The sequence below is a fragment of the Musa acuminata genome, chromosome BXJ3-3 (assembly GCF_036884655.1).
Source record: "Musa acuminata AAA Group cultivar baxijiao chromosome BXJ3-3, Cavendish_Baxijiao_AAA, whole genome shotgun sequence".
Classification (NCBI taxonomy): domain Eukaryota; kingdom Viridiplantae; phylum Streptophyta; class Magnoliopsida; order Zingiberales; family Musaceae; genus Musa; species Musa acuminata.
The window spans coordinates 9052752-9064395 of record NC_088351.1 but is presented as its reverse complement, the minus strand read 5'-3'; the positions used below and the strand labels follow the sequence as shown (position 1 = coordinate 9064395).

Sequence of the window (11644 nt, the reverse complement as noted above, 5' to 3'; positions counted from 1 at the left end):
GTAATGTGCGTTTTAGATGATACTTTCTTTGATTTTCTCTAGTTATTTTTTTACCCATTTATGATTATGTTATTTCTGTATACCAAGATTACTTTTTTTTTCTGCATTCCCTTTTGCGCATTGGGAGCTGCCTCACTTTGTCAGAACAAAAAAATGAGGGGTTGGTAGTCTGCTGGAAGAAAAGACTTTGATCGAGGAACGAAAATAGAGTTGATTAAATAGATGAGACTGAAAGGATGGGTTTTTTTTTATGATAGTGATTGAAATATGCCTCTTCTGTTGGTGGTTTTAGGCTTGGACTGCATAATATCTTGTTCCCTTGATGCTTGATCTGTGAACTTGAGCTAACAGAGGGTTCTCTGTTTTTGCGCTAACATAGAGCACTTGGTCAAATTGCATGCAATGGTGTTTGTTGGTAAGCACAATAAGATGAGTCCCCTGTACGAATTGCAAATGCTTGATCTATGAATTTCAGTATGGAGGAATCACCATGTAGTCTTCCTTTACTTTTGTTCTTTGTACGGTAGAGCACAAATATAGTACTCATTTTTTCTTTAATTGAATGCCCATTGATGTTCCAAAAGTACCTTTTCGGAGTCCTGGAGAGGAAGGGTGATTTCTTAATGATGAAAGTTCTCTTATTGAACTAGTCATTCTTGAAGTAATGAATCACCTGTATTTTAAGCCCCTACAAGTTCTTTGATTTCATGTTTGTAGCTCTTGGCCATATATTATTATAAATAAATTCAAACCAATATTCTTGAGTGCATTCTACATAAATGGATGGTAAATCATTGTTGTTCTATGCCTGAACCAGATATACAATAAAGAGCACTGTTGTATATACAGAAATTTAATATGAAAATGATGAAATACAAATTGGACAATTCTTTAACCTATACATGCCTGTATATGTACCTGAAACCGATCGATGTGTTGGTTCCCATCCACAAATATGATAATGGTTAGTTAAGATAGTTAAGTGTAAAAGTTGCTTCTTAGTTTGTTCTTCCTTTCAGTACTTTAAAAGTTTTTCTGAAAATTTATTAAAGAATATGTCAAATGCAAATTTTCTATAAGCGCATACAACATAGTCTGCTGTTTGTCTTCATGCAGATGAAGATCGTGAGCGTAAAGGTTAACTATTGTAACTGTTATTTTGTTTTGGCTTCATTTTTGTACTCTCTACTATTCGTTTGCTAAGCATTTGCTTCAGCTAATTTTGAGCTGCAACCCCATGTCTCTTGTCTGCTCGTGCTGTTGAGATTTCCTTTCATTTGCTTCACCTAATTTTGAGCTGCAACCCCATGTCTTGTCTGCTTGTGCTGTTGAGATTTCCTTTCAATGCTTTCACCATACTCCTTTGTCTCTATACGGAGGATGCTAGAGCAGATGCTTATACCATTAAGATTTGTTCCGAAATTCTTCACTTGATCTTTGTAAAATAGTTCTTTTGTTGGGAATAAGATTATTAGTGTACAAAAAATATACTCTCTGAACTCGGTTTTATGTCCCACTGACCTGTTAGTAAGAATGCCATTGCTTATCACTTCTCCATTTATGTTCTATATTCTGGAATCTCGTGATTTCAATTTTCAGCTTTGCCATAATTTTTAGCTGGGTTTCTACAGATGCATAATGACATATCTTATACCTGTATCCTAGGCGTCATAAATTGGAAGCTGCTCCTTTTTGCAAGTTGTTTTGCTTTGGTTGCTTTGGCTTGTGGATGAGTGCAGCTTGCATGGTGTTATTAGAACTTCATGTCCAAATGATTTCATATCAGAGTACCTTTTCTGTGTTGTTCTTCTATTTTTCGTTTTTAGCTATCTTTATTTGTTATTTTCTTGTCCAAGCTAGCGCAAAGTATATATCACCAAACTCCTGGAATTATTGGGATGACATGCTACATTCGTGCTCATGCTTTTTATTTGGGGAGGTTCAATGTGTGAAATGGTTACCTTGAGACGCGGCCCTAAAGCTTGCTGCCTTACTGTGTTGAGCAAAAATGTGCTCCTCGAATCGGAAATTAAGTTGGCAAAAGCCTGAATACCAAAAGTTGTAAGTGACTGTTTGCTGGATTTTTTATATGGTGTTTGGTGGTTTGTTATATCCTGTCCAATTGTTGGGGCTGCTGCACTACAATATTGTTTACTAATATATTATTGAATTTTATTCTTTAAAAAAGATTCCACCTTGTTGAAACAAGTTATGGTTCCAACTTAAATTACAAGGGAGCTTTGTCATAGAGTGGACAGCCTATTTTTATGTAAAGTCAGCTACTGGTTTCTTTAGGGACATTATAATTCTTTACTTGTTTTATGCATCTCAATGTCAAGTTGGTTCAGATTTGTTGTATGGAGGTTTTTTGGTCTTCAACTTGCCAGTGAAAACTTTACAATATTTTCTGATTTCCATGTTTTGTCAAGTTTCCTGCGCACTGGATATTCTGATTTCTCTGACATCTTTGAGTGTTGATTTCCCTTATAAGTGGATTTGCCTCGGTGTATTTACCTTCATTGTCAGATGTGTTGGCCTTTCGGAAATATAGTCAGGACTATTAATGAGAGAACTATATGTTGAATCAACAAGAACCATAATACAGCTTTCTTGATTTATAGGGGTGCATTGGCATCAAACTTTTCTGATCTCAGTGTAAATGAGATAGTAGCTTTTGTAATTGATGCAACTAATATCAGCTGAACGTGCATAGCTTTTTCCTATACATTAATCATTTGCATCTTCCATTTCAAGTTATTTCATTTGCATGTCTACTTAATTTAAATGTACTCTTGTTTTAACATACTGCTGCTATATGGTTCTAAGCTATGGCCTTCCTCTTCTTCCTCGGTGTCCTTCCCTATCTGTTATTGCTGCTGCACTTTGGATGGATGTCCTTGGAAGCCTAATCCATGTTCTACTTCTACCAGCCCCATCTATATTAGATCAGCCCTCATCACAGAAAGAAAACCTGACTCTTATGGATTAGTTTGGTTGGCTACAGCTTTGGTTCATCTTGGCCAACTCAAGCATCATTATTGAACCGAGGCTTAGATATTGAACGACCAAATTGCTCATTATTCTTAAACCAGTGAGAAGAATCCTATGCACCAAAAGGGGATACTGAATATAACAGTAGATTTATTGAATGTATTGTGTAAGGAAATTAGCAGAAAAGATATTTTTTTTGGCTTCAAGATCCAGCAACAGACCATTTCATGGTGAACAAATGCATTAAGCATAATCACTTCACTCACAACCAAATTTAACAGTATATGGTATCTGTAATGGATCCAGCAAAATATAATAATTTCTGAACCAGTTTTATTTCATTGAAAAGATGCTTTGGGGATCTTAGAGTTACTGCTCTTCAGCTGGATCTCTGTTCTTCAGGTATCTGGCACAGAAAAAGAAGAAAAAAGAACAGTATGATTAGTTTTGTCTCAATGGTGCATAATATGCCCTGATGGAATTTAGGTGTTCAGTAAAATGTAACATATGCAATGAGCTGTTTCTTATGTCCAGTAAGTAGGCGAGCTGAAGAATAAACACAATGCAGGTGGTTTTGCATCTTAGAACTAGCTCATCTCTCCTCCAGTATGGAATGCAATGCAGGAGTACATTGCAAATCTTTTGGTGTAGATTTAAGAGAGAGATGATCCCATGCAGGAAGAGAGACTAAGACAGGACAGAGTAGATTGTAGGTCAAGATATGCATCAGAAAAAAAAAAAAAAAAGAAATGGAGGATTTAGGTATCAGCATGTTTTGAGATGTATGATTCCTGAGAGCTTACCCTCGAGCATTTACCCAGCGGGATAGCTGGTAAAGCTGAACCACTTCATTGGAAGCATGGCATGCAAGCAGCAGATAGTTGCGTGGCTGCACCATCCATGCAAACCTCATGAGAGCTCCCGAGTACAGACACATGGCTGCACATCCAAATCATCTGTCAGCTTCATCTGAGATATGTGACAGTAGTAGCATCACTAGGATGATGCTAACTTATTCACACTAACCTGTGGTCATGTTCCCAGAAATGGTTTCAGCAGGTTTTTTCACGTCAGCCATTGCCTGAAGAGCAGCAGCAGCAGATCAACAGTGGAGGAGAACCATATCCAGTATGTTGGAATGATCACTCATTAGAATTAATTCATCAGGCTAATAATGTCTGCATAATTTAAGCAATCTATTCTTTTACAGCAGAATCTTGATTATTGATTGAACTGCCAATTTCTTGAGAGATTACCATGTGTTTGTTGTCATCTGGAAACCTTTAGGACAACAACAGTCAGAACTGTTCCTTCCTTTCTCTTTGAGCAAATTGCAGTTTCACATCTGATCTCTTGGAAGATGAGAACAATAAAGAAATAGCTAAAGGTTGGTGATGATGTATCAAGTTCTCTCTTTTTCTTCTTCTTTCGGCTTATCCAATCTCTCGATAACATAAGAGAATGACGAGAGCAGGAAGAAAGCATATCGGTACTAAGAACAAATCGGAAGAGTGCAGGTGATGGGAGTATACTTACAGCAACGACAAAACCCCCATTGGCGACTGGCCCCCAGAAATGAGTTGTTTTGGGGCCAACAGGGCTGTTCCAGAAAGCTCGCAAGACCGCCATTGCCATGGCCCGGAGCAAGATCACTCCTTTCCACCTGATTTCGATTCACATGAGATGAATTCATTCTCCAAACATTCAGCAAACAAAGCCAATATAGTTTGGAGATACAGAGATTTGAAATCAAAGATAGATCATCAGCGAGGCTTCATTCAAAACCTTCGAACAGGTTGAGAGGACAGCGAGGCTCATACCTCACGGGAGAGAGATCTGTACAAGGGACTCGGTTGCAGCTCCGAGAGTCGAACCCAATTAATTGCTTCCCCTCGCAAGCAAGAAATGCTGCAAGCTAAGCTGACCGAGTAAGTACTATAAGGAGATCATCCATCCATCTTTGCTTCTTTGTTTATTATTGCAGGGAAGGAGCATGTGGGAGTGCCTGCAACTGGGGGACTCTGCTCCTGTTAAATCTAAAAGAAGACTATCGGTTGGTCTTGCTGGGTGTTGAGAATATTTCAATTGAGTGTTGATCTTAACATGTTGTTATGCAGTGTGCAATCGCGTCATGCATGACATACATTTATATCTAAAGAATTCATCTTCGAGAATTCTTGAGTTTGACGGTTAGTCAGTCACCCCATAAGGAGATAGATTTAGATTGACGATTACTACTGGTAATTTGGCTAAAGTATTGGATGATTTGTCCTAAATCATAATGCTGTTTTGTGTTTTATGGAAATATTTCCCAGTGTTTCCAATCTTCGAGGCTTTTTGTTTTACGAAAAAAAAAAAAAAAAAAAGAAACTGAAAATGTTTTGATTATTTTGCGTGTGACGAATGAAAACGCAAAAGCAACGGTTGAGATTTGACCGATTTCAAATGTAGTTGTCATGCATGTCCCTTTGAGAGAGACGGAGATGGGATACTCTTTCTTGCGGGTCGACGCCTTCTCCGGCTGCAGGGACGGCTGGATCAACGAGAACGGGGCTTGACCTTCGTCTTACCTCGTGAAAGCGGCGGTTGCCGACGATGACGGCGGGCTCGCCCTCAAGAAGCCCGTCAACCCCACCACATCTCAGGTCTTGTGCCCTATGGCCGATCGCACTCTTCTTTGCTTCTGAAACGTCGAATCTTGATCCAATCGGTCTCTTATTTCGTCCCTATTAATTAATCGATTAGGTTTCTTGATCCCGTCAAAAATCCAAAAATTCGATTTCACATAATAATTGGTTTCCTTCTTTTTTTTTTTTTGTTTCCTGGGGATTCTTGACCAGTTCGTCATCACCATTGCTTGTGACGGGGGATGTACTGATGTTACTTGATTTGCATCTTTTATTCAGGAGATGAGACCCAGGTCGATAAAACAAGTGATCTTTCAATCTGAGGTACAATTGGAGTTGGTCAGGCAGGAGATCCGGATTTGCTTCCTCGCTGGATCATGTCATCTTCCATTTAAGGTACTCCAAGTTTATCTTGGTTGAACTTTTGATGCCTGGTCTCTGTAAGCTGTAAAACAAAAGATTGATCTGCAAATGGTTCTTTTCTGGGACATTAGCCATTATGGTTGTCGTTGCAAATAAATATGAATTCATCACAAACTAATGGCATCGACAAAGTCTTTCTACTCTTTGTCCAATCTCTTTGGTGCATCACCACAAACTTGACCTTTATAGTTGTCTTGACTTGATCGAGATGGTTTAATACCAATTTTGGCATCTTATAACATCTAAAATTGACACCTCGTAAGGGACAGACTGCTACTATACTAGATAATTGTAATGTCACGATTGCCTACCAATGACCACTGACCAGATGAACTTGCTGCCATTGTATGACAATTGTGAGCCCACTAGTAAATACAAGATCCTTTTAATATAATTTTTTCAGTATAGAGATGTGGATCTCTGTGTTTTGCATAGTGACGAAGAGGAGATTTGAGCTTAAGACCTTACGATTGAATTGTCAAAGTCTTTATCAGCTAATCTAACTGATACTTTCAAGATGATTTTTTCTTCTTTAATATAACGACTCTATGCTCTTTTGCCCATTGTTAGTAAACTAATAGCTCTCACATGCATAGACTAATAGAACATTAGACAATTATTCGAAAATAGAAAAGCTTCAGGTATAGCAATCAAAGAAAGGGTGCTGAGTCTGGCAGTTTGTTATACCCCAAAGGCTACCTTCTTCCAAGAACAGAATTTTGAATCATGTAACCTGTTTATTAGTAAGAAATTCTTCCTCAGCTTTCATTTTCTTTTACTCGGGAAGATTTTAGATGGTTGTAAAGTAACAACCAAAAAATAGAACTTCTCATATGCCAAAGCCGAAAATGAGATATATGTATTGTTGACTGTTTGATGAAATAGTTGCTTTTATTATTTCTGGGTTACAAAAGAGGGATTGAGGAGTCATGGAGCATACTTGTCATTCCCCGTTCACCTGGATGGGACCTTACTTGATGTTGCCCAAGTTATACAATTAAAGCAGGAACTTTTCTCTTGGTCTCTTGAAGTTCCAGCAGGTAATTTCATCTGCCACTGTCTTTCTCTAGTGTCGGGTTGTAAACCTATTGTTCTTAGACAATTAATATAGATATTGGCTAATACTTTTTTGGTTATGCCTTTCTTTACAAGAATGTTCATGTTTCTCCTGGTTATCTTTTCCATGGTTTGATACACAACAAAATGATGATGACTCTCAGTTTTTCTCTGGTGGAGATAATACAAACTTAGGCCTGCTTCCTTCTTCCCACTAGCATGCGTGAGTTTTTTTTTTTTTTTTCACCAAATATAGGATATTTTAATGCTTCATTTTTATTTGAGAATAACACCAAAAATAGGATATTTTAACATCGTCAATATCAATCTCAGAAAAAAAGATAAGGATTACGTTAGGTCACTAACAATCGGCATAAAACTATGTTAGATCTCACTGCAAATGGTAGGCTAGAAAGTTGCCCGGAGATAAGCCCATCACATAGATGCCTAGATGTGATGCTAAGTAGACAAGAGTTCTTTCATTAGTTTGGATCAATGAGAGTAAAAAAATTTGACCGGATAGCTAAGTTAGTAACTTGGAATATATGAACACTTTTAGGGAAGAGATTATTATGGGTAGACACTATGATTAAAAGAAAATAAATAATATTTACTTATAAGAGACTAAGTAGGCAAGGAAAAAATCTAGAGAGATATAGTACTGGATTTAAAATTTGATTTACTAGAAAAGATAAACATAAAAATTATGTAGGAATTGTTATTGATAAGGATGTTAAGAAAAATATTGTAGATGTAAAAATATTTAAAGATAGAATTTTTGTTTTAAAATTTATGAAAGGTTAAGATGCTTTGAATGTTATTAGTACTTATACCTCTTAAGTCGGATTGGATGATCAAACCAAAAGAGAATTTTGGAAAAGCTCTGGTGATATCATTAAAGGAATAATTATAAGCGAGAAATTTATAATTGGAGGAGATTTAAATAGTCAGGTAGGGGAAACATATTATAAATATAAAGGGGTACATGGGGACTTTGGTTATGACGAGAGAAATGAAGATGATTGTATGATTTTGAATTATATGATTTTGTATGATTTTATAATTGTAATACTCACTTTAAAAAAAAGATAGAACATATAATTATAAAAGTGGTCATAACTATAGTCAAATAGACTTTTTTTTTTTTACTAAAAGATAGATAGAGTTATTTGTAAGAATTATAAAGTTATACATGATAAAAGCTTGATGAATCAACATAGGTTGATGGTATTAGATATTTATTATAAAAAATGAAAGAAGAAAAAAAAAGTAAAAATAATAATAATACTAGATAGTGAAATTTTAAAGATGATAATTTGTAAATATTTTTAAAAACAAGATGAAAAGTGAGGTAAGTTGGAACTTAGATGAGAATAATATTAATATTATTTGGATTATGATGACTAATAAGATTAGGAACTTAATAAAGGAGATTCTTGATGAACTAAAGATAGAGTTGTAACCTTAAGAGAGAGTTGGTGGTGGTATAAGGAAATTCAAAAAATAATTTTTACTAGAATATCATTGTTTAAAGATTGATAAAATTATAAATAAAATAAAATTTAAAAGATATAAAGAATCTAAAAAAGAGATTAAAAAAGATCAGTATGGTAATTTATAAAGTTCATGATAATTTTATAATAAATTAGGTATTAATGATTTAAAAAGATATATATTGAATTGTTAAAGCTAGGGAAAGAAAGTGTAAGGATTTAGGTAAAATACTTGTTAATGATAATGAGATTAAGAAAAGATAAAAAATTATTTTTATAAATTATGTAATGAATATTCCATATAGGAATTAAATTTAACGATAAATAATAGTGATTAATTTAATAATCATATATTTATTCATAAAATTAGAGCTAGTAAATAAAAAATTTATTAATGATGATAAAAATAGCTAAAAGTGTTGGGCTTGATGATATCTCCATCGGGGTCTGAAAAAGTTTATGGAACAAGAGAGTAGCTTGGTTAACTCGCTTATTTAACAAAATTATGAGATTCGAAATAATACATGATGAATGTAGAAAAAAAAATTTAGTGCTAATTTACAAAAATAAGGGTGACATATAAAATTATTCAAATTATAAAGGAATTAAAATCATGAGGCATACTGTAAAACTTTCGGAAAGAGTTATTGAAAGTAAAATAAGACTTGAAACAAATATCTTTGAAAATCACTAAGTTTTATGTTTGAAAGATCAAAAGTTATTTATTTATTAAGACAATTAAGAAAAATGTATAGGGAGAAAAAGAAAGATTTATATATAATCTTTATTGATTTAGAGAAAGCCTATAATAAGGATTTTAGATATTTATTATAGTAAACTTTAGAAAAGAAAGCTATATCTATTAATTATATTCATATTATTAAGGATATATATGATAATGTAGTTACTAGTGTTAAAACTATAGAAAGTGTGTCTAATGAGTTTCCGATTAGCATAAGATTATACCAAGGATATATACTAAGTTCCTATTTTTCACATTGATAATGAATGAATTTATTAGTCACTTACATGATAAACCTACCTTATGTATATTATTTATTGATAATATTATCTTCGTTGATGAGAAACTAAGTAAAATTAATTATAAATTTGAGTTATGGGGACATGTCATACAAACTAAAGGTTTTCGATTAAGTAGAACTATAATTGAATATATAAAATATAATCTTAGTCATTCTAGAAATAGACAAGAGAATATAGTAAAATTGGATAGACATAAAATCTCTCTAAGTAAAAGCTTTAGGTATATTATATTAATTTTTCAATAAGATGGAGAGATCGATGAAGATATTATTTATAAAGTAAAAACAATATGGTTAAAATGACAAAGGACATCAGGAGTCTTGTGTGATCATCAGATATCTTTGAGATTAAAAGGATAAATTTATAACATAATTGTAAGACCAATAATATTTTATGGATATGAGTGTTGGGCAGTTAAGAAAAAATATATACAAAAAGTCTATGTTGCCATGAGAATATTGAGATGAATGTATAGAGTTATTAGGAAAGATAAGAAAAGAAATACTTTCATTTATGAACAATTAGGTATCGCTTCGACAAAGGATAAGACGAGAGAAACTCGTTTAGAATAGTATGGGCATGTGCTGAGGAGGACTCCGGGTGCGGTAGTTAGAAAAGATGAAATAATTAATGTTAGTGGTACGAGAAAAGGTGAAGAAAGATGTAAGAAGACCTTAATAGAAATTATATATAAAATTTTAAGAATAATTGAGTGACTAATTATTCTTATATATATATATATATATATATATATATGACCTTTTAACTAAATATATGACCTTTTATATATCTTAATGACGGTAAAAATTCATATAACCAACTCCAAATAATTGGGACTTATGATTTTATTATTATTGTTATATTTTCATTTGAGAATAACACCAATATTAACATGAAAGATGGTTTAAACTTGATTACATTCAAAATGAAGGGGGTGAATGATGATTGTGTGCTAACCGGATGTAGGTTTCCTCAAATCACAAATTAACTTGGTGAAGGTACTACACGTTGAGACAAGGTTGGAGATGAGCCTTAAAGTAAGGTGTACAATACATCCAGGTAGAATCTGATACAGCGGCTTTAGTTGACATTCTAAAAAACCATGTCCATGGTAAATCCTTAATATTATATAGGATATGTATATATTGTTATTTAGCATGTCTGATAGACTCCAAAGGTTTCTCATATATACAGAGAAGAAAATAGGGCTGGGAATTGTTTACAAAGTCTGCTAGAATTTGCAAATCTGATTGTGTATATAAAAAAAATAAAGATTGACCTGCTGAATTGTATAACTTTTTTTGTGCTCTGCTGCCAGGAAATGCTCTGCAATTTTTGGAGGACAAGTTTGCATCTCTTGGAAAAGAAAAAGACAGATCACACTACAATTACAAATCATTCGAGGTTCCTTAATTCTCAAAGAGGTAAAATCTAATCATTTGTACTCACTCATGCTGTCTGTCTTCATGATCAACTATAAGGATAAGCCCAACTTTTCAGCAGAAGCTACTTGTTGTAGGATCTGGATCTGTTTTGTTACAAATCAGTTCAAATATTGCTGTTTTGTTCTCATTCACCAAATAGATGTTGGAAAAATCAACTCATTGTCAGATCATCCGAGATGTTTAAGTTAATAATAATAATAATAATAATAATATACTTGTCTAGTCCCTGTATATCATTTTCCACTTATTGTATGATATTATTTGGGGAGTCATTTTCAGTATTATTAGCTAAGTTTAAGAGGACTTTAAATGGAAAACTTTCTTATTTATTTGACAATACTTGCACCATATAATTAGTTATCTTCCATTGTTTCCCCTACCTATTTCTCAGGTAAAAAGAAAGTACAGGGAAAACGATAACAAAGATTTCAATCGATGATCTCGCCAATTATTATTATTTTTCTCTATTTATGTTCTAATCTCATATCAGAATTTGAAGAAATCACATCGAATATTCATATTGAGAAAGAAAAAAAAAAGAAAAATCTCGAGATTAATTTGAAGA

The 11644-nt window shown here is 33.7% G+C and overlaps 1 protein-coding gene and 1 long non-coding RNA gene across 10 annotated transcripts; one reads left to right on the top strand and one right to left on the bottom strand.

The window, feature by feature from the left end:
- Positions 1–3222: 3222 nt before the first annotated feature.
- LOC135633948 (mitochondrial pyruvate carrier 1-like) lies at positions 3223–4654 on the bottom strand. Of its 4 annotated transcripts, none has more exons than XM_065143983.1 (5): positions 4528–4654; positions 4248–4343; positions 4018–4072; positions 3795–3930; positions 3223–3397 (listed from the first exon to the last, which is right to left on the bottom strand). In XM_065143983.1, exons 2-5 carry the CDS (start codon positions 4248–4250, stop codon positions 3361–3363), a joined length of 231 nt encoding a protein of 76 aa, XP_065000055.1. In that variant the 5' UTR covers positions 4251–4343; positions 4528–4654; the 3' UTR covers positions 3223–3360. The 4 variants fall into 4 exon arrangements, with proteins under 4 accessions (XP_065000055.1, XP_065000054.1, XP_065000052.1 ...); XM_065143982.1 differs by having other exon boundaries at positions 4248–4336; XM_065143980.1 differs by lacking the exon at positions 4248–4343 and having other exon boundaries at positions 4528–4648.
- Positions 4655–4779: 125 nt separating this feature from the next.
- On the top strand, positions 4780–11357 carry LOC135633949 (uncharacterized). Of its 6 annotated transcripts, none has more exons than XR_010495185.1 (7): positions 4780–4919; positions 5443–5636; positions 5898–6014; positions 6956–7081; positions 7262–7320; positions 10601–10693; positions 10953–11357. It is a non-coding gene; the product is annotated as an uncharacterized LOC135633949 (long non-coding RNA). The 6 variants fall into 6 exon arrangements; XR_010495184.1 differs by having other exon boundaries at positions 7194–7320; XR_010495186.1 differs by lacking the exon at positions 7262–7320.
- Positions 11358–11644: the final 287 nt, after the last annotated feature.

What these genes read in the sequence shown, in the direction of transcription:
- LOC135633948 (XM_065143980.1), bottom strand. Translation starts at nt 4,626, where the DNA reads ATGGCAATGGCGGTCTTGCGAGCTTTCTGGAACAGCCCTGTTGGCCCC. An exon ending in TTCTGGGAACATGACCACAG is followed by an intron (nt 3,931 to 4,017) that starts GTTAGTGTGAAT and finishes TTGGATGTGCAG; the next exon opens with CCATGTGTCTGTACTCGGGA. An exon ending in CGCTGGGTAAATGCTCGAGG is followed by an intron (nt 3,398 to 3,794) that starts GTAAGCTCTCAG and finishes TTTCTGTGCCAG; the next exon opens with ATACCTGAAGAACAGAGATC.